The 23,764-nt window shown below is 43.0% G+C and overlaps 1 protein-coding gene across 1 annotated transcript in view; it reads left to right on the forward strand.

The window, feature by feature from the left end:
- LOC147707982 (amine sulfotransferase-like) overlaps window positions 1–9,175 on the forward strand; it is a 363,481-nt gene extending 354,306 nt beyond the window's left edge. The window contains exon 6 of the mRNA XM_086925269.1: window positions 8,177–9,175. Coding sequence (XP_086781395.1) covers window positions 8,177–8,301 — 125 coding nt within the window. The 3' untranslated portion in view covers window positions 8,302–9,175. The remainder of the gene's footprint in view (window positions 1–8,176) is intronic.
- Window positions 9,176–23,764: the final 14,589 nt, after the last annotated feature.

Below are 23,764 nucleotides of genomic sequence, written 5' to 3' on the forward strand. Positions count from 1 at the left end.
GACGTAGGACTGAGGTCGACTAGGTCTCTACCGAATCTATTAGACTTAATTGTGAGTGCCAGCTAGCTCCGAGGTCACTAGAAACTTTCTCAAATTCACAAGAAGGGATTAGTTTCTGACAACCGCATAAACATGACAACTTTGTTTCCCAAATAAGAAATCAATCTCTAGAGTTGCGGAAACAATAGATAACTATTTTACTCAGGAAATCGTGCATGCTTCGTTTCACCAGAGGTGCTGAGAAAATAGAGAGACAGGCGTTTTCAATAAAAAGTATTAATTGAACAGTCTTCTTTCTCAAGCATAGGAAATGTACTGCTACAATCGTAATACTGGTTATAAAGTACAAGGCATATAATACGAAGAGTATTATAAAATAGTACTGTAAGAGCATGATATGGTTTCTAAGCCATAAAATACATAAAATACATCAAATACATACAGTGATAAAATAATGACTAAAAGTACTCAACTGGTGCTTCTAAAATACGCCTACCCCGGTGTACCTAACCTAAGTCTAGTATGAGGGAAGAAGTAAGTGAGGTGTAGCTTAAGTTTAGTATTTATTCTGCCAAGAATCTAACTAAGAATTCTCTAAGTGTCTAACCAGCTCCGTACCTTGGTTGTAGAATGAACGAGGTCTTGTATCTCTCTCTCAGGACTCGATTTCCCAGCAACCCGCAAGGGTAGCCTGGAAACACTGGAGCTGGATTTCTCGGCAGGAGAAAAGACAGCGTCTCTCTGTGCTTCAGCTGGAGGGTCGGCTTCCATCGGCACTTGCTGCAACAGGGTGCGTCGAGCAAGTAGATAGTCGATCTGCTCCAAACCACTGTGTGTTTGTCTGGGCAAATGTAGGCATATTTATACCTTGAAGGTGCCGAGTTTGATGTATGATTGGACATAATAACGTCATCAAAGACTCAGTTCTTTGAAAACTCCATGATTTCCTAGATAAATTAGTATTCAGGCAAGGGGAAGTTCCAAGCTGCTGAAGGCGGGTTTTTCTAAGAAATCGTTATGGATTTTCGGAATTTAGTGGAAGTAGCCATGCCGTATTTGGGCTGCATAGGCTTAGTCTAAATAAGGGTATGATTTCTATGCCTATATAAGGATCAGGTGATTCATACCTATATATGGGACATGAATCGGGAAAATTACACTAGGGTCCTGAATTCGTACATAACAATTTGAGCATAATGCTCAATATATAGTTAAACAGCCCAACAGCATAAAACAGATAGATAACAGTATAAATCAGATCAAGGTACAAGATGCAGAAAATTGGAAGTAACAGTTTCATAAATGAACTTCCCTAAACTAAATAAGGCACCTAATGATGGCAAGGGGAAATCCTAAGCAAAGGGTGTCAATTTGAAGTGAACTAAATAAAGGCTCAGGGCAAAGAAAGCATAGGCGTTCAAGAGTCTAGCTAAAGAACTAGGAATATTGGGTCTAAGATAGCAGAGCTAGGGAAAGGTCTTTCCTCTGCACATTCAGGACAGGATTTCCAAACACCTATTTTAAGACACACAATTAAATACATGGCATTATGCCCAGAGCTTCTTCCCACCAACTCCTCTGAACTTAGACCAATCAGGTTGCACCGTCTCCTTGGAACAGGTAAACTCCCCTTGTTTCCATCATCGAACAAAGCCATACACAGCTCGACAGGATGTATAATCGGTCCGAACTGCATGGTACAGGAGGAGCTTTCTCATCAATAAGAACAGACTTTCAATTAAAATTATCAACTCCATTCCTAAAAGCAAACAATGAGCTACTTCTAACTAAGCTTGTTATCCTGCTTCTGTAGCAATACCAAAAACGTGAAAGCAGATTTAAAAATAAATATTATGTTTAGCAGTAAAAAATGCATTTGAGCAGCATATGCCTACTTGCAGTTAGGCCAACATTAAGAATGCACATTTAGTTTAAATGTGAATATACTATAAGCTGATGATTATAATTCACTTCCATGAAAAAGTGGCTTTTTTAATGTGTAATGGGCACAGATTAGCAAATAGAGTGAGTCACACTAGTCCGTGGCATTAGACAGCAAATAAGACACACACAGACACCAAAAGTTTCTTGGTCTTGATGACAGCGGTAGCTCTTCGGCGTAGGTTTCGAGTTGGACTTTACAATATGCTAGGTCTTGGAGCCAATCGATGTATCTCTGTGGGATCACTGACATAATATAGAATGACAAAATATAACCTTACCAAAATATAGTCACCAAAATATAGAATGACAAAATATCGAATTCCTATCTACAAACAGGTAAGTACAAAAATATCGAATCCAAAATATAGTCTGTAAAAAATATAGTCAGTCAAAATATCGAATTTTTTTAAATGTCTTAAAAGTAATTTAAAAATAATGAAATAATTAATATAATTAACTAAAACATACTTAAAAATACTCAAATAACCTTAAAATTAAGACATAATTAATTTAAGTTATTAATAAAAAATGTACAATATTTTACCGTAGGATAGCAGGAGGGTAACATTTAATATTACCACTCCAGTGAGTGCAACAGTAGGGAAAGCGTTGGATAGCGTAGGGGTAAAAAATACTATTCCCACTCCAGTGAGTGCAACAGTAGGGAAAGCGTTGGATAGCGTAGGGGTAAAAAATACTATTCCCACTCCAGAGAGTGCAACAGTAGGGAAAGCGTTGGATAGCGTAGGGGTAAAAATTACTATTCCCACTCAAGAGAGTGCAACAGTAGGGAAAGCGTTAGATAGCGTAGGGGTAAAAAATACTATTCCCACTCCAGTGAGTGCAACAGTAGGGAAAGCGTTGGATAGCGTAGGGGTAAAAAATACTATTCCCACTCCAGAGAGTGCAGCAGTAGGGAAAGCGTTGGATAGCGGGAGTGTGAAAATTACTATTCCCACTCCAGATAGTGCAACAGTAGGGAAAGCTTTGGATAGCGTAGGGGTAAAAATTACTATTCCCACTCCAGAGAGTGCAACAGTAGGGAAAGCGTTGGATAGCGTAGTGGTAAAAAATACTATTCCCACTCCAGAGAGTGCAACAGTAGGGAAAGCGTTGGATAGCGGGAGGGTGAAAATTACTATTCCCACTCCAGTGAGTTTAACAGTAGGGAAAGTAATGATTTAATATATTATTAAAAATAAATTAAATATCAATCTCAATAAAACATTAATTGAAATTAATAACCAATTTAATATTATGTAATAATTAATTAGAAATACAACTACATATTAGTTAATAAAAATTAATAACCTATTCATAATTATTTAACAACTAATTAATTTTCAATAACAAAAACTAATTAATAATATAAATTAATACCAATTAAATATTAACAGTAAATTAATTATCAATACACAAAAAGTATTTTTAACATGTAATTAATTACAATTACATTACTTCCCACCCTATTCCCCTATAAACCCACATCCCACTACAGAAAATACATTAATACAATTATCATAATTATCAAATATTTAATTAATACAAAAAATTTAACAATTAATAAAAATTAATTGCCAATTAATAGAAATTAATTACCAATTAAAAATTAATTAACAATAAATTTAAAATCAATACCAATGAATGAAAAAAAATATTTACTTAATTGCAATTAAATTACTTCCCACCCTATTCCCCTATAAGCCCACAACCCGCTACAGAAAATGCATTTAGAAAATTAACATAAGTAACAATTAATCAATTAATACAAATGAATTGGCAATTAATAAAAATTAATTACCAATTAAAAAATAACAATAAATTCAAAATGAATACCAATAAATAAATAAAAATATTTAATTAATTACAATTAAATTACTTCCCACCCTATTCCCCTATAAACCCACAACCCGCTACAGAACTAAAAAGCAAAATGTAATTAAAAATTAATAATAATTGCTACAAATTAATATTTAATTTAATATAATTAAATTACTTCCCACCCTATTCCCCTATAAACCCACAACCCGCTACAGAATTAAATTACGCAAAAATTAAATAACATAAAATTCATTACTTAAAATACAATTAACATACATTACAAAAATTAATATACACTTTTCACACATATACTAACATACAAAACACTTTAAAAAAAATTATATTATTAAAAAATCGATATATTTAATGCCTATACTTCGATATTTTGACTTCTATATTTTGAAAATCGATATTACTTACCTAAAATTCGATATTTTTAACCACTATATTGTGTCCATTCGATATTTTGTCCATTCTATATTTTTACTTCGATATTATGTCCATTCTATATTTTGGAATCGATATTATGACTGTTTACCATCTCTGTGACCTACTCCTGCCCGAAAACATTGATACTCTGCCTTTAGACATTAGCAATGACACCGCTACTAGCTTACGATTAGTGGGCTGGAGCGATTTGATAAGGCCCAGTAGGCACACTTTGGAGGAGCAATCTACCTGTTTTTCTATTATCTTTGATTTGGTCTGTGTGGCATGCATCCAGTACAAGGCCACAGGGCCGCACATCATCGCCAGATGCAAAAAAAAGTCTGCTGCAGCAGCCCCGCGCTGCACTGCACACTGCTCGTAGTCCAAATTTGTGAAGTTGAAGGAGGAAGTAATAGGCCTGCAGCAGATATGATCCTGAGATTACAGTTGGGTGTGAGTTTATCAATAAATAGAATACAGCAGAATTCCCAGTTTGCTTGCGTTAATGGGATGTCTAAGATTCCGTTTCATTTATCCCTGGCAGTGTCTGTGAACCAACCCGTTCACCCTGTGAGGAGTCATATAATTTGGTGATGAGTTTTTTTCCGATCTGTGCTTGAAAGTAGGGCCTGTAGAGAACGCAGCTTGGGTGGTTCTTGGGGAAAGGAGGTGTATAGTGCTTTCATAGTCTATAATATACAAAGCTCTGTAGGGGGGTGCACAATTGCTTAAGCCATCTTCTTCTTGGTTGAGCATACTCCTGGCATTCAAACAGAAAATGTGCCACTGACTCTTGTCTGGATATGCAAATAGGGCAAAATTCTGTGGTCTGTGCTGGGGGTTTCCACCGAGATGTAAAAGCGTGCAGTGGAAGAGTCCCAGTCCTAAATTTAAAATAAAGGGTCCTGTCAAATGGTCTCTCAATAATGTCTAAGTAAAGTTCCCGGATCGGCAAATCCTTAAATTTCAAAAAGTCCTCCGTGAGTCTACCCAATGTACAGTTAGTGCTCCGTTGAGTCACAATCCAGTTTCAATACAAACTCTTGAGTGTTGCCTTTGGGGGGGAAGACCTATTTGCCCAGGCTTCGCTTAGACCCAAGTTACACAGGAGGGCTTTCATATCTCTCAGCCATTTTATCCGGTGCCACCCCGGTAATGACATTACTTCAGAGAGCCCTTTAGCATATTTGGCAAGCTCCGGGACTCGCCACAGCCGGGCCCATAAGCGTAAGGGCCGGAACTTTGCCAAATCTCCAATAGGGCGGCAGCCTAAATCAAGCATTAGTGGGATCATAGGAGTACCCTGGGGAAGTGACACGATGGCCCTACAGAACTTCCTCTCAGATCTTGACAATTCGCTAGTGTTACATGAGCCCCATAGCTCTGCCCCATAAAGAGCAGAGCTAACTCCCCTTGCTGCATAGATTTCAATAACAGGGGCTATAGGTCTAATTGCACAGGAGCGCTGCTCCTTCAGAAGAGCCCCTGTTACCCTCTTGTGGGCTAGCAGCATTTTATCTAAATGAGGAGCCCACTGCATATTGTGCGACAAACGGATGCCTAGGTAATCAAATACATCCACCCTCCCCAAAGGTACAGCCTTCAACTTTGGGGGACGCACATATTTTTTGGGGAGATTCATCACAAGGTATTTTGTTTTATCGGTATTGATTACCAGGCCCCGTTCTGCACAAAAAGACTCGAAGTTAATGAGTAGTTTTTGAAGACCCATTGGGGATTTGGATAGCAAGAGCGTGTCATCCGCAAAGAGAAGGGTGGGGATAACCTCCCCCGCCAGGGATGGTTCATCTGAAGGATCTTTCAACAGATGCTCAACCACACCGTTGACATACAAGGAGAAGAGGGTGGGAGCTTGAACACATCCCTCTGTACCCCATCTTATCTGGGCAAAGCTGTTCTCATGGAACCTTACAAGTAACAGTAGAATGTATTGTGGTATCCCCATGTGGGTAATGACAAAGCATACAGTAGAGTTTTTATGCATATGTGGCGAGTGCCTGCCATGCTCTAGTCGTGCTGTTTATAGGACCAACTGTCTTGAATGTATTTGTCTGTTTCACATACAGTGAGGGGAATAGTGTGTGCTTCATCATGTTTGATAGTGGTGTGTGACGTGTACCGCTGAGGGTGATACCAATAATGAGCAAAATGGGCTTGAGCACACAAATACTATAGATGAAAGTCCGGAGCATCAAATCCTCCTTGAATATAAGGGCGTGTAAGTGTCTGACAACTGATCCAAGGCTTTTTACCAGCCCATGCTAGAGTTGTCATGCAGGATTGTACTGATTTAAAAAAAAAACTGTGTCAGTGGAATAGGGATGTTGATTAAAAGGTATAAATCTTGCTAACAAAACCATCGTTATGATTGCTAGTCTGTCCACCAGCGAAAGGGGGAGGCGGGTCCAACGGGCCACTTGGTCCAGCAATTTTGAAATGGCTATGCCTCAATTTTGGTGGATTACAACTTCCATTTCGTGATGTATCCATACCCCCAAGTATTTCAGGGGTTCTGTCCACCAATTTAACAGGTACCGTAGCACATGAGGCACTGTGGCAGGGGTTAGTGAAAAGATGACCGATTTAGACCAGTTAATGCTTAGGCCAGAGTACCATTCGCATTTAACATATTCACGCACCGTCTGGCCGAGATTCATGCTTGGTTCCCTCACATACACCACCTTATCATCAGCATCTAATGATATGGCCAGGGGGCGTTGGCAAAAGCGCAAGGCCATAAACGAGGTGCTTTTGTCTGATGATGTAAGCAAGGGCTCCAGTGCCAGGGTGAATAAAATCGGGGAGAGCAGACAGCCCTGCCGCTCCCCCCTACAAATGCGCATGAGATTGGAAATTATGCAGTTCATTCGGATGTGGGCAACTGGAGCTGCATATAGCAGAAGGATCAAGATAGGAAGGCTGGTTGTATCCCCATTTGAGCTAGCACAGTGAACATGTATGGCCATTGTATAGAATTAAATGCCTGCAGTGCATCTAGGAAAACTGCTGAAGCGGGCATTGATGGATTCAATTTAAGTAGGACTGCAAATAGCTCGCGACATATCAGCAAGTCCGTAATCCCCCATTCCTTCCCTGAACACTCTGGCCACTTGTTTGTCCTGCCCTGATGAGACAGCAGACCAATTCATGTGTGGGTCCAGTGGGGAATTAAAATCTTCACCCCAGATAATAATAGAAGGTTGTAGGTCACATATTCGGGTGTAGAGTGTTGTGTAGCATTCAGGGTCATCAGTGTTCGGGCCATATATGTTGATAAGGGTCAGGATTGTCCCTCCACAGTTACCCTGCCAGATAATATATCTCCCTTGATCGTCTGTTTCAGAGTGTATCATGCTAAAGGGGGTGCCTCTATGGACCAGGATGAGGACTCCCCGCGAATACAAAGAATAGGAAGAGGCCAGTCTTGTGTGGGCCCATCGCGCCCCAACATTGGTAGATGATTGTATAGTGAGGTGCATTTCCTGTATGACTGCAATGTGGACTTGAAGGCGACCCACGTGATTCTGGCATTTTGCACACAACATACAACAATTTAAAAATATACAATTACAGTACAGTTGCCTACCTAAAGCATTTCTGTTATATGAAATTGTATTTATTATATTTTCAGAACTTGTGACAACGCACAGCATTAAAATTATCATTCGGAAATAAGCTGTAACACTGAGCTACTAGGAAGATGTTTTTCAACTTATTTGATATTTAGAAAGTGTCCACAGCACTCTTCTCTCTAAAATGTTGCACTTTTAAGGGAATCAATTATAACCTTAATGAGACTTTCCCAGTCATCAGTGGGAATCTTAGTTTTTGATAACATATTTTTCCACAGAGCAAAATGTCAATCTAGTATAGCTGCTTACAAGATATTGTGACAGCCTGCAGTATGTTTATTATTTCTTTACAATTTTTGCAAGTTCTGAATATTGTCTCTGTCTTACAGGCACCATTGGAGATTGGAAAAATGTACTCACTGTGGCACAAAGCGAAAGATTTGACAAAATATTTCAGGAAAAGATGCAAGATCTGCCAATAAAATTTATTTGGGATATTAATGAGAACATATAAACTTGCAGACAAAATTAATAAAATACCTTGTTAGAATTAGATGGTTAAGTTTGATTTTACCAACTACAAATCTTATCCTGATTTGACTGATAAATCTAAAATATTGACGTGATCTTTGAGTTTTATATTTATGTACCACATTCCATTTGATATATTTGTGTATTTGTGTGCACATTTTTCATTTATAAAGTAGTTCTGCCGTTAGTACTGATTGCACATTTACAACATATAACATTTGTCTTAACACAATTTGATAGTACATCATTTATTCATATATGTATCAAAATGTTTTATAATGTCTGATAGAATGTAAATAACTGGCAAATTAATTAATATGCTTATTTTGCATGTCACATCATTTATCACAAAGCCTGGCCTACCCAAAATAATGATAAAAGTCAATTTATGCCACGTACAGACATGTATTCGGCAAAGAAGAGGTTTCAAGTTCCTGGGTGACTGGAAGCTCATGCAAGCTGAGCTGCAAACATCCCAAGCAAAGGCCATCAGCTCTTCCGAGCCAGCTTGCCTTTATTAGCTCAGGAAACACAAAATCTATGACAGAGAGCAACCTACTTGAAGATCAGAATTATATGCTTGGTGTCCATCTAAAGTATGCAGGCTAGAGGCCACCTCCAGAAACTCGGGCTGGTCTGTTTGGTACAATGGTTGCTTAGCTAATGGTTAAAAGGGAGGGGTTGGCCAACAAAGACTGGTTCTATAGTTCAAAGCAGTGAATTACTGAAACACAATCACAAGGTGACAATTCTTCTTAATATTTTGCTTATTAATTGCGTTCATTGCCACAATTATGCTTGTTTTTATAGTTACATGTATACACTAAATCTGCACTATTAATTTTAATAAAGTCTTTAAAATATATAGTGTGGATTCTTGTGTTTGCACATCCATGGTGGAAGGGGTTTGGAGCTGACAGATAAATAAATAATCCTGTAAGTCCACCAGGACTGATTGTTGCCAAGAACATATACTCTTCATGAAATTCATTTGTGGTTGGTGAGATGCAATCTAACAGATTTCTAGTGTTGGGAGGGTGTATTGTGTGTGTGTGACTGTGCGATAGCCAGTAGGGCTTGAGGAGTATAAAACCTGGCCGTACTTTGCAAAGTTGTAAATAATGTATCTACATACAGACATTTGATAAGAAAATGTATAGAAAAAAAGGAATACTTGAGTCACAGTTGGTAATTCTAGGTTATGGCCGTGATCATACAATAAGTTGTTTTTTTCATTTGTGTACTCTGCTTTAAACGTATTATTTTGTTTTAACAAGAACACATCAAGATCAGTGAAAATGTCACTTTTCAGGTAAATCCTCTGGTCTCAGGATGAGTGTTTGAGTAAGGGGCTTGGTATTTCTACACAGCAGTTACTTTTATCATTGAGGATGAGTAACTCTGGGTGGGAAGAACAGCAGAATCACAAGTTGATTCTCAAGGGCCTCCTTAGAATTAAGTTGTCAGCAGGGTTGATAGGGAATTACATATCCAGTTGCCCTGACACTTCCTCATTTGTCTCTGAAGTTTCATCCCGAGATCTCCACTGCCAAGAGAAAGGTTCTAGATCTTTTATGTTCCACAATATCTTATTATTACTATGGCACTCCTCATAAACCCTAATAAGGTAGACGTGTTTACAATAATACTTATGGAGCTGTATTAGCAGTACATGTTGGAATGATAATTGATTCATGTGTCATGTATGGACCCACTTGATCCCTCAAACAAGGATGGTGATGAAATCTCTTACGGGGCATATACATTCATAAATGTCTTTACAATTTGGGCTTGGTTCAACAAAGGGGCAGAGAAGGCAACTGAAATTCTGTCAATAAGTTTCATTTCCACCTTACACTTTCAACACTTCCCAACAATTAACCAAAGCACATTTTGTAGTGGAAGGTGAAAACGTGCATGTTCCAGTTTCATATTCACATTTGTCCAGGTACATGCCAAAGAAAAAGTATAGCATTTAGCATTGGACCTGCAGGTAAGGTTAACATCCATAAGTAGCCTAATTTATGAGGGCTCATCCGTTTTTCTTTTCATGAAAGCTAGTTATGCATGTTCAAACGACTATAAGGACAGTGAGATTTCTGTGTTAGATAATGTACTCCCCTGGATGCGAAATTGAAGTTTCTGGGCATGAATGGCCTGAGTGGTGTGATCACCTGTAAACTAAACGAGTTGTGGGTCATTGTAAGCTCCCCTGAAAGTCCTTCTAACCCTGGAAATGGCCAGAGGTTTTCACCAGGAGTAAATCAATTTCCAGTTTGGGGAAGGAACACTTACACAATTGGTGGAGGTGTACAGAAAGGTTTTTTTTTATGGTAAAAAAACATATTTTCTCCATGAAGGAGAATACCAAGTACATTAGCACTTGCGTGTTTATTTTCTCTGCATGTAAAAATAGAAGTCTGTATATTTATGAATGCAAATAAAATGTTATGTTATATTATTGATTACTTGTAGAGCACACGATCACAGGGTATGTCTCTTGGTGCTAGGTAATGAAAGAGACGAGGATTTCTACTATTTGTAAGCTTGTGTAAACAACCATGGGGCATATTATCAAGCAGGGCATTAACATTATCGCTGCTTTAGTGGCAGAAAACTGCTGCTAAAGCGGCGATAATGGGCTTGATAATACGCCGTAGAGAATTCCCATAGAAGCCCATGTTTACACCAGAACATGGGCTTCTATGGGAATTCACATGGGTGTATTATCAAACTCATTATCGTCGCTTTAGCGGCAGTTTTCAGCGATAATGTTCACGCTGTTTCTTGATAATATGCCCCCATGTCTTTAGAAGTTGCCTGAATTTGGTGTAGAAGGATGCCTGCCTCATTTTCAATTGAAGGATGTTCCATATGCTAGAAGCTATGATAGAGAACCTACGTCCTCCAATCCTAAGTTTCTTGTAAGTAGAGGTGACTAAAAAGTGGAAGGTGGCTTGACCATAGATTCTCTCGTTGGACAGTATTTTACGATGCAAACTTTTATGAAACCCAGGCATCTCAAATGCAGCACCTTTGAACACCGTGCAGCATGCCTTAAATCTGCATCTCTGTGTCACCGGCAGCCAGTGGAAGTCCCTAGTCGCCTGCGTGATAGAGCCCCCTCTTGGAAGCTGAACTATCATCCTGGCAGCCTGGTTTTGAATTAGCTGAAGCTTGCACAGGAGGGATTTTGGGAGATCCAGGTAGAGGGAGTTAGCGTAGTCAAATCTTGACATAACCAGTGCCAAGATAATTTGGATCAAGGGCTCTCTCGTCATGAATTTCTTAATCTTTTTTATCCGCCGAAGTTGTAAGAAACACGCTGAGGTCACTGCACTGGCCTGCTGTTTACAAGATAGATCCTCATCAGTGATCACACCCAGGCTTTTTACTGCCCTTTTCAGGGCTGGAGTAGATCCCATCTCACTAGGTCACCACCACGGATTCCAACCTACCGTTCTACTCTTAGTGAGGACTATCTCAGTTTTGTCTGAGTTAAGTTTCAGTTGGTTATCATTCATCCATCCATCCATCCACTGATGAATAGCATGGTGTTTTGGAAGTGCAATCTAGCTGCATCGCTGTCGTTGATTGCAAATAACAGTTGCATATCGTCCGCGTAGTTGAATATATTTACTTCCATCATCTTGAGCTATCTTGAGGGATCTGACCAACGGTTGGAAGTAGATGCTGAATACGTGGGGGGAGAGAGAGGACCCCTGGGGCACACCACAGCTCACCTTAACCTCTTTTGAGGAAGAAAGAGCGAGTCACACAGATTGGAATCTATCCTTCAGGAACTATGTCATCCAGTTCAATGCTTCGCCCCGTAATCCCAAGGCCCAGGCACGGTCAGCCAACAGAGCATGGTCCACCATGTCAAAGGCCACTGACAGGTCAAGCAGCACCAACACCTGGGTGTTCCCCTTATCCACTTCTCTTTGCAATTTGTCCAGCACTGATGTAATCACTGCTTCAGTGAAATGTGCTGGTCTAAACCCTGCATGACAATGGTCCAGAAACTCTGACTTCTCTAAGCCTTTTTAAAGGATTTAGGTACCCGACCCGAACTGATAAAATAATTAAGAAATTGTAAGAAACTGTCTCCGCCATAGGTTGCCACCTCTCTAAGGACTCTTGGGGAACAGATGTCGTTAGGCGAACCAGATTTAACCTTCGTCATAAGTTCTATCAGGTCATCTTATGATACATTGGGAAGGGGGAGAACGTGATGCTGTTCATGTCTCCCGGCGAGGAGTCTGGAGCAGACAAGCCCGAGGGGATACTCCTTTTTACTGCGGCAATCTTGTCCACAAAATATCCATTGAGAGTTTCACACAGACTCTGAGATGGTGGATTTGGGAGAGTCACCCTATCTAAGTTAGATAATTTGTTGATGATTCTGAAAATTTCTTTAGATGTATTCGATGACTTAAGGATTTTATTTGTGAAATGGCTGACTTTAGTTTGCTTTACTAGAGACTTATACATTTTCTTTTTAATATAGCAGGTTCTCGGGGCTGGCGAATATTCCGAACACCATTTCCTTTCTGCGCGTCACAAATCTTTCAAAGAATTAGCCCTGGAAAGCTGTAACTCACGTAGATTTTGAGACATAACCATGGATAAAGATTATGAATTCCAAATTGTATTAGGAAACCTGTGTGTGCTGATTTACTACTCTGTACGTAAATGTTGCCTTACATGTTTAGACAGAGTGCTGCAAACAGCTAATGAAACACACGTCCTATTAAAGGAACTAGAGGGTAATTAACGGAGCAAAGGAAAAACAAAATACAGTAGGGAACATCATTCCAAGGTCTAAAAAAAGAGCTCTCTGTAAATGTGGGTGTGTCGGATATAACAAAAACAAACGTAGAACATGACATTTAAAAAGTACACCACCACTGGGTAAAATTGTACTTTAGGAATGCTAGCTTGCACATTTTTCTCTAGCAGAGTAACCTACATAGGGCTGATGAATAGAGGCACAGCAAACACTAGTGAAAAAAGCAGTACTGTAGTGGGGAGGGAGGTACCCAGAGTGACAGAATAACATTTATGGAAGTATGCCATAGCTAAACACATGAGATGTCAGACGCAGTCTTGCATACTCGTTTTCTTTTCTCACCTTCTCTGGTGGATAACCAACTATGCATCTGTTAATGTTGCAACTATTCATTGGAATCATTATACAAATAAAGGACACCGTAAAAAAAGCCATTTGGGGTACAAAAAAGTACTGCTACTTTACATACTCAAGAATGCAATCTACAAACCTCCACCTGAGATCTCTGCATGTACGGTGGTATGGGATTTAAACATAGATGGGAGTGGTCAAGGGGCAGTGGTTGGAAAAAGGGAAATAACAAATTCAGAATGGATGGTGTTAAGGGAAATTATCAATCAATCAATATGCATTTGTAGAGCACACAACTCCCTCAAATAGAGGTGTCCTGGCCAGGTTTTTAAGGTCTTCCTGAAATCTTGTTCTGACTCTATCTGGCGCAAATAAGGTGGCAGCGAGTTCCAGAATCTGGAGGTCCTGATTGCAAAAGATATTCCCCCATGTCAAGACTTAGCAAAGCGAGGGGCACAGAGCAGACACGGGTAGTTTGATCTCAATATCCATTCCTGACGATACGTGCTGAGCCTAAGCTTAAGGTAACCTGGGCCCAAGTTGTGGACAGCTCGGATGGCCAAGGTTACCAGTTCCAAATCGAATCATGTTTAAAATTCTTGTGTTGGCATTCAGAGCAGTCCATGGCCAGGGACCGACGTATTTGCAGAAACGGTTTTCATTCTACACTCCTAACCGTGCCCTAAGATCGGCTAATCAATGCCTACTGGCCACCCCCAAATACAAATACGCCCGTCTGGGAGGCCAATCTATTTCAGTTAAGGCAGCTTCTGCTTGGAATGCTCTCCCCCTGTTCCTTAGAGCCTCGCCGACCATTACTGTTTTTAAGAAGGAACTCAAGACTTATCTGTTCAATGCCCCTCTCTAACAGTTCTTTTAGGTTCTGATCCAGCACTCTTGATGTCTAATTACTCACCGCGCCAGGATACCCCGTGGTAATAGAGCGCGCTATAAAAGTTTTAATAAACATAAACATAAACATAAGGTCAGAGCCTTGAATTCTATCCTCTTAATTACCAGGAGCCGCCGAATTAATCTTGCAGCCGCGTTCTGAACGATCTACAGTCTATAAATAAGGTAGGCTGGCAGCCCCAGAAATAGACTATTGGCGTAGTCTAATTGAGAAGTCACCATTGCATGGACTATGATCCTGCGGCTGTCCTACGGTAGTAAGTCAAGGAATTTCTTTATGATTCTCAGATTCTCAAAGCAAGCTGAAGAGATCAGGCATACTTGAGCCATAAAAGATAAATCTGTTTCTCATTTGATGTCTAGCATTTCTTGCTGTTTGTGCCGAGGCCGGCGGTGACCCAGTTCTACAGGCAACCAGAAGCCTGCAGGGGGAGGATGAGCCTGACTAAAGAACAGGGCCTCAGTCTTATCTGAATTTAATTTTAGGCAGTTGCTGTTCATCCATCTAGAAATGTCCTTCAGGCACGCACTCCTTGAATCTGAGGAAGGCGGCCTTGGAATGTTCTTTAATCGAGAACACCCACTGAGTATCATCCGTATAGAAAAATACTTTCATCCCCCCATGATGCAATGAGAGTAGCGAGTGGCACCAGGTAGATATTAAAGAAAAATGGACTCAAAGAAGAGCCATGAGGCATTCCACACTGCAGGGGTTTTGATGCAGATCGAAAAGGTCGAAGAAAGACCTGTTGGGAGTGGTCTTTAAGATAGGACTGAATCCAGGAGAGCGCCACTCCACAAATACACATCTGATTTAGTCTGTTCAGTAGAATTGAGTGTGCTACTGTGTCAAATGCTGCTGATAGTTCTGATAAATCTAAAATGGCAGAGGTGCTAGCATCCAAAGGCATTCTCGTGGGTTCTGCGACTTCAGATAAAGCTGTCTCAGTGCTGTAACCCAACCGGAATCCAGATTGACACTCGTGCAACTGGTCGTGTGTTTCAATAAACTTGGCTAGCTGATTTTGTGCCAATTTCGCTAGCATTTTTGCAGGTGCTGACAAGAGGGAGATCAGTCAAAAATGGCTGAGCACAACTGGATCCACATTAGATTTTTTCAGTAAAGGTAGTAAAAACACTGTTTCCTGATACCCGAAAAAGTGCTGTTTTTTAGCGGGGTGTTCCAGATCTTGTTTATTACCAGATTCAGCAAGTGGGCCAAAGATCTAAAGAGCTGGGGAGGGCAAGGATACTCTGGGGAGCCTGATTTGGATCCTAGGATTTCAGTCAGGGATTCCTCGACAGTTATAGGGAGAAATTCTGAGAAGGAGCCATGGGAGTTCGAGCTTACAGTTTGCTGCATAGACGAAGCATCCGCCCCAGCTGGAAGCAAGGAATACACTCTTAGGGATTTTTTCCTCGAATAAGTTCGACAAGCTTGTGCACAGGGAGGGGGAAGAGTTGATGATATCCTCCAAAGCTGACTGATTGGTAAAAGATCTAACAATCTTAAAAATGTATTTTGCTGAGTTCTCCAAACGTTCTATGTGCCTGACCAAATAATCTCTCCTAGTAACCCGCATCAGTTTACGGAAATTCTTCAGCGCCTCCTTATAGGCCATTTTGTTTTGTTGACTGAGTGAAAGTTTTCCTCCAGCAGCGCTTAAGCCTCTTTCATCTACTCTTTTTTGTTCTAAGGTCTGCTGAAAACCATCGGGCAGAGACGGATCCTCTAGGGGTCATGACTGGCCTAGAAGGTGCTACTGTATCCAAAGCATATGAGATTCAAAAGTTAAATGAGGAGGAGTCAATGTCGGGATTGCCTGACAGTTGTGGCTCCATTACTTATAAAACTGACCCCAGGGTGTCGATTGTTACCTTTTCCGATTCCTCTTTAGTTCAATGTGTTTTCTCTCCGATGGCTGTTTAGTCTCCAGCCTGAAGGAGAAGAAGATGAGGAAATGATCCATCCAAATCATGTGGAGGGGAGCCTCCACTTCCATATTCTGGAAAATTAGATCTAATGTATGGCAGCTCTATGAGTGGGTGAGACAACGAGCTGAGTGAGGTTAAAGCCATTGAGTGTCGAAATTAGCTGAGACGCCTGGGAGCAACTGGGATTTTCTACATGGAGATTGACATCAGCTAGGACTGTAAAGTTAGCATAGTGTAGTGACATTTGGCCAATGACTTTTCATAGTTCTGGTATGAAGCTAAAGGACAATCAGGTGGTCTTCATGTCATTAGCCCTGCAAAGGAAAGAGCTGGCAAGATCTTTATACAGAAGCTTATTGCCTATATTACTCAGCTCAGATGAAGAGATCCCCAAGTATCCTTCAGAATAACTGCTACTCCTCCCCTCATCCAATCTCTACTCAGGTTAACACAAATGATTTGAAAGCCGGGAGGAATTGCCTGGGTTATATTCGGCTTAGATTCCTTTTTTATTAGTGGAGTTTATGGAGAGGCATACTAATACAGAACACACATCCATATAGGAGTGAACAATCAATTGCAATTTGCAGAGTACACATTTATATGTACTTCTGCAGTACCACTGATCACACAGGCTCCCATGTTCTCCAGCCCACCCTTGAAATAAGTTAAGCACCACACATGGCAAACCACTGGCAGTTCAGCACACTCCTTTACAAATCAATAGAGAAATGCAAAATACACAAATAAATAGGAAAACATGTAAAAATATTAATAGAATTTTAAATTACATTTGAAAATATTTTTAAGTTGTTGATGACTTGTTTCTCAGCCTCACAGTCCCCCTTCCCCAGGCATGGGGCCATTGCCTATCCTCCGTCTTCCCACTAGGGGGGATATTCACATGGACACAACTCCGATTTATCCCCACCCTTACGCAACAAATGTGGCGATAGATTTAACACCCCATTCACAAGCTGGTGCAAACTGCAGACACTGCCTGTATTCCCGCGATAACTGCCCCCAAAATTATCTCCACGGTGGACACCAACAACTAACCCTAATGAGATACAGAGTAGGCGTACCAGTGCAAAAACACATGAAAAATCCACAACACTACATTCACAACGAATTGCCTCATCTGCGAAGCTAAACAAAAGCAGGCGATAAGCTGCGGTAGCAGCAGGGAATTAATACCTGCCTTCTGCTGGTGTTAAGTAGGACGACTACCTGCAGCATGAAATGGAGCCCAGCCAAGAGCCACACCTGAAGACCCACACATGCCATGGAGACAAGGATCATGCAAAGCGGATACCCATGAGGGCCACAACACCCCCGCAACCACCCCAGGCCCCCCCCCCCGGCCCTCCCCCGACATACAAATACTGTGCACAGCACAAAAGCCACAACAAATGCACGATGACGCACAGTGCCAAAATAAATACACACATGTGTGGCCAGAAGAACGAGAAACAGTCACACAGCAGTGAAGTAACTAACAAAATCTTTATTGAAACACAACACAAAACAGCAATGTGGAAGACTCCTGTCAGGTCCGCCAGGGACAATCTCGATGACACAGCCTAGAAGAGAAAGGACAAAATCAGGACGTGTGTCATGCGCACATCAAAGGAGCGAGACACAGAGAAACAGAGAAGGAAAGTGAGCCAGAGAGAGAAAGGGAGGGAATGAAACGAAGGGAGAGAGAGAGAGAATAAGAGAGAGAGAGGAAAGTGAGGGGAAGTGCGAAAGAGAGGGGGAAGAAAGAGAGAGAGGGAAGGGAGATAGAGAGAGAGAGAGAGAGAGAGAGAGAAAGAGAGAGAGAGAGAAGGGAGATAGAGAGAGAGAGGGAGATAGAGAGAGAGAGAGGGGGGCAGGGAGAGAGAGAGAGAGAGGGAAGGGAGAGAGAGACACCGCCTACCCCTGTGCACACAGGCCCCACTGCTCACCTGCTACAACCGGTGTGTCCATCTTTAGGCACACCTCTTGCCCGTGCAAGCTCCAGGCCCCAGTCACGCCACCAAGGCCTGGTCCACATCATGCGGGTCCGCCCCGCAACCCAGCATGTCCCACACAGGACGCTGAGTCTTGAGTCATCAATGGCGGAGACCACATCAGTGCATACATCCTTATCGCAGGCTGCACACCTGCTCAGCAATTACGTATGCCACCAACCCTGTGCAACGCCAGTCAGCGCCACGTGGTGGTAGGCCCATGTCAGCCATAAGGCCTTGGGTGCCACTAACCCTGTGCTATAACAGTCAGCGCCGCTTGTTGGTAGGCCCGTGTCGGCCGCAAGGCCTCGGGTGCCACCAACCCTGTGCGCAGCAAATCATAGGCCTTTTATGATTGAGTACCGTGGAGCGTCTGTCATCCAGTCACCACTGGCAGAGGGGAATGTGACGTTGTCAGCCCCTTATATTTGTGGGGTCACTTGGCCTGTGAACCCTCTGCCGGATGAGTGTGGTGTGTGTGCAGACCTGCCTTCAGGGAGTGGCCGTGACATGCTGAAAACTAGACCAGTGACCTGCACACCACCAGAGAGTATGCCTGCGACAGCTAGCTATGTGGGCCCCCCTCAGAGCGTAAGCAGAGAGGTCTGGCCTGGCATATGCCGGAACAGCAAAGGGCTTGCAACAATGACTCGGGGGATCAGGGACTGGTTCAGTCCATGTCCGGACACGAAAGTGACTAATGCGTGTGTTTCTGTTGTAGTGTCCACGACACCCGGGACTCAATAGGCAATGTAGCACACGGTGACAGGCATCCCACTAGATGAGCATCATTGAGGTAATGGAAATCACTGTCCCCACTTCCACCCACACATACATGTAGGAATGATGAAAGACATGACACAGCAGTGTGTTACTGGATGTTTATTGCACATCCAGTGGAGTGTTGCAGCTGGAGCGGTAAAGGGCCTTGCCAAGCGCACCACACAATATCGGCCCATGGAGGGCCAGCCAGATTCCATCCAGGGAGGGCAGGTACTGCAGAAGAGGAAGAGAACAGTCCGCAGTCTGGTTGCCGTGTCATTGATCATCAAACAGGATATGGCATTCCATGTCGTGGTCCAAGGTGAGTGCAGCGGAGTGTAATGGGGGTCAGTGGGAGGTCAAGAGGCCATGTGCGACACCAAGCAGAAACAGGCCAGGTGGCGGAGATGAATGCTACTGCCTCCTTCTGACAACAATCCCATCCACGTCCTCTTCCCCGTATGTGTGCTCTGCCCCACCTGTGGGTGTTGCAGTACCGGCTGCGACACTGTATGCCACTGAAACATCAGGGTCTGGAGGTGGATTGTCGGCCGCACTGTGTGGCAGTGGCACATCAGGTGCTGGAGTGGATACGCCTGCCACACTGTGAGGCACTGACACACCAGGGGGCGGAGATGTGGACGGTGTGGGGGCAACAACATTCACCAGCACCACGCCTTGTGGTAGCAATGCCATGATGAGGATCTGAGGGGCATGGTAGATCCCAGCTACATTTCACTGATGTGCAGCGGTGGCTGCCATCCTTTCTGCCTCCATCCACACCATGTCCTCCATGAGCCTCCGCAAGTGTGCCAGCTCATGGCTGGACATCGCTGGAGCCAGTCTGAGAGGACAAGTGTTCTTCTCTCCGCGTCATGACTTCAGCGATGTCAGTCAGGGCTCCTTGGAGACCATGGAGCGGGCCGTGGGTGTCCGTTAGGGACTGGAGCTGGTCCCTGATGGGACCTAGACACCCATGGATGGCGTCCATTTTGGTAGCCATAAGGCCGAACTCCACCTTCACCTGCTTAGCCGTCTCCCTCTGGCTCTCCAGCACATGACATTGGAAGGCCATGGTTTGTTCCTGGGGGTCTTGGGAGAGTGCCAGGACTGTGCGTGCCTCCTGCTGGAAGCTTTGAGTAGTGGGTGGGGTCTCCTTGGTGTAGCTGGGCTGCCCTGATCCTGGAGGTGAGTTGCGGATGATGTCCATGATGTTTTGGAGGGTTTGGGTGTCAATCTGTTAGGGTTTGTGCACAGCAAAGAGCATGTCCCATCTCATTGCGCTAGTGGTCTCTGTAATAGCTCTCTTTAAACATACTACTGAAAGCCTTTCTTGTTATCTCAGCCCCTCCCTAAGACTTCTCTGTATGTTGCTCAATGTATTCACAAGTTTGGACATTGCTGTCTTGTTTGCACATTGGACCTTACTTTTACCAAGGTTTATTTAGAAAACATTGGACCTTGCTTTTACCAAGTCTTATTTAGAACACTCCTCCCTAGGCCATGTGTTACTTCAACTCATTAACATAATAACTGAAGCTCTGCACACCTGCTTGTGAGAACCACACCCAGTTCTTCGAACCACACCCAGCCCTGTCTAAAAAAGGCGGCCCCTGAGCCTCACCCAGTGCTTGTGCTCGTCTACCTCCCACTTACCTGAGAACAGATCCTTCTGCGCTGGCACTCTTGCTCTCTCCAGACCTTCATTGACTTCAACGGGCGCAGCTTCTGGCTCTTCCTTCTTCTGGTTTCCGGCTACTTCTTGCCTCAGCCCCTCTTCTGTCCACTGCAATCGACCTGCAAAAGAGAAAGAGGTCAAGGTTAGACTGATCAATATCCCTTTTCAGCAACAAGTAAGTGCAAAACCTTTTATTACCTGAAAGAACTTTATCAGCGATTTCTGGATTCATGTAAAGACAATTTGGAACAAGATACCTCCCACGAACTTTGTGGTTCAAACCCTTTGATACAAGAATACTTTGTGGAACTTTGTGAAATAAATATTGTTTTACATGGAACTTTTTAAAGAATCGAACAGAGGAAACCATTGACAGCAAGGCAAACAGTAAATCAAGGACTTGCACAAATTACCTGCTGTATTTTGATGTAAAAGTACAGTATTTGTTTTATAAAAAGTCTGGACATGTGTGAAAAGTGAGTTTGCTATTAAGAATTTAGGCTTTAGTTATATTAAGGTGAATGTTAGACGTTGGTAATTCTGGTAATGATATTCGTTTGATCTTACAGAAGTTTTACAGTAATAGAAAGCACATCCCAGAACAGTAACACATTCCAAACCTGGAAGCTTGAGACCAGGATCCAAGAGGTACTTTTAGAAGAGAATTTCTAATAAGACTAAGGTTTAGTCAGGAACACATTTAGGGATAGGTTGCACTTATCTGTTCTTTGTTTATGTTTCATTAGGCACCAGTTTCTACAGAAGTCAGAGAGGGCCGCAGATTTTAGCAGCTCCTCTACAGTGGAAACGCAAGAACGGTGTTGTCTCTCTTTTTTTATTTTATCCACTTCCCCCCTTCCCTTGAGCTTCTGGTTCTTAGTGCACTGTTTTAAAACTAGTGTGCTGGAACAAGCAGTTTCAGGGTGGGGTCGGACTGTCTTCAACCTCCATCTGAACTGAACAGACACTCAGGTGAGCTCGGCTTTGACACAATCAGTGAAGAGTGGCTGGGACTGCTCTGCAGGGGGTGTTGAAGGTGCTCCTGCAATGTGAAGGGGAGATGGTGTATTATAATGTGTCCACATGTATGTAGCCGCATGGTACATGTTGACATTCAGACAGCATGGCATTGTACATTGTGACAGTGTGTGGATCAGGGCCATGACCCAGAGTCATTGTGGGTGTGCACTCTGCTATGCTTGATTGTGCATGGGGGCCATTGTGGCCCTCTCCACCCGTCCCTCCAGAACCTGGTGGTCACTCACCCTGTTGTGGTTGTATTGTGTCCTGTTGAGCAGTGTCCGGTCCCCCGACTCCGGCCACAGTCTCCACACTGATGACTGTTGACACCAGCTCCTCCATGTCATCCAGCACGAGCTATGGTGCTGGGCTCCCACCTCCAAACTGCATTGCTGCCTTCTGGTTGGCTGCAAGTTTCTCCTTAGTCTTTCGCTTGAAGTCAATCCATCGCCTCTTGGCATCGTCCATTGACCTCCTGTGCTCTCCGACGGCATTCACCTTGTCCACGATGTCCGCCATATCCCATTTTTGGTTCCCAGTGGAGGTGACCAAACAGTTGTTGATGGTGTTCCATAACTTCCGTAATCAGGATCCTGTTTTCCTGTGGACTGAACTTCGTCTTTCTCTTCTTCTTGTCCTTGCCCTTCCCTGTCCCCGAGGTCTCAGAATGGTTGTCCGGGGTGCTTGTGATGTGGCTCTCGTCCTCTGCACCTTCTCCGGCTGCCTCCATGGTGCTTGGTTCTTTGTCAGTTTGTGTTTGAGTGTTTCTCCCACTTTTATAGTGTTTTTTCCTACCTGCCATGTGTGTATTGCAGGCCTGGCGCTGCTCATCGCTGATTTCCACATCACACTTTGGCCCATCGCATGTTTTCTTGTGTTGAGGTTTGTGTTTTTATCTCCGTCGAGGTGGTTGTATCGCGGGCATTGGCTGCAGTTTCGGCAGACTATCGCATGCTACCGCCTTGCTGTGCATTCCACATTAACACGGGGTTATTTTCCCGCGTTCGGCTGCAATGTGTAAAGGTGAATTACCATTTTTTAGTGATGTTTAGCACACGTTCTTTTGAATATACCCCTAGGTCTCATCACCTCGTTGAAAGAATGGCTCAATCCTTTAAAATTCCTCCCTGAACTAACCTGTACAAATAAGTACAACAAACAAGGTGTCAACGATGTCTGTTCCCTGTCTAGGACAACAACAGGCCAATGGGCCAAAAGTCACTTCCTTGATGTACTGAAGATATTTACCTTCCATCTAGTTGAGCCTCCGTCTCGCTTGAACCCTGCTCAGCTCTACGCTCATTGCTGTTTCTTTAATATTTCTGGTTCCCATCATTACTTCAATTAGGATAGAATACACCAGAATACATCACTATGGGGTCAATGATTGGTTTTGTTTGTCAAGTCTTCGAGTTGGTTAAGGAGTGCTTGTCTCTCTTCTGCCATTCTATCTGCTGGTGGCTTCATTTGCTTCTTGGCACTTTGCACTCTCTTTCAGCAGAAAATAGTTCTGCAAACAAAGGGGATGGTGCTGACTGTCCCTCTATCACCAAGTCCTGTCAAGCTTCCATAAACGATTTAAGTTGATACAGGGTCCCTTTCCTATGTTAAGATAAGGCTCACAGGCTGGCCCCACTATATATTTGACTTTGCTATTGGATAGAATCCCATGACTGCTTAAAATGCACAGCATTTTTGCAATATAGCACAGATTTTCCATGACGAAGCAGGTCAACGCCGTCTCCTCCTCCTGCTTCAACACCCTCCACATGCTTTGCAAGATCTTCAAGTGGATCCCCACCGAAACAAGAAGGAGGGTCACCCAGGCCCTCGTCAGCAGTAGACTGGACTACGGAAACGCACTCTACGCAGGAGCCCTGGCCAAACTCCTGAAATGCCTCCAACGCATCCAGAACGCCTCCGCACACCTGATCCTCAACATCCCTCACCGTAGCCACATCACACCCCACTTGAAAGACTTGCACTGGCTCCCCATCAACAA

Source organism: Lissotriton vulgaris, chromosome 6 (assembly GCF_964263255.1).
Source record: "Lissotriton vulgaris chromosome 6, aLisVul1.2, whole genome shotgun sequence".
Taxonomy (NCBI): Eukaryota; Metazoa; Chordata; class Amphibia; order Caudata; family Salamandridae; genus Lissotriton; species Lissotriton vulgaris.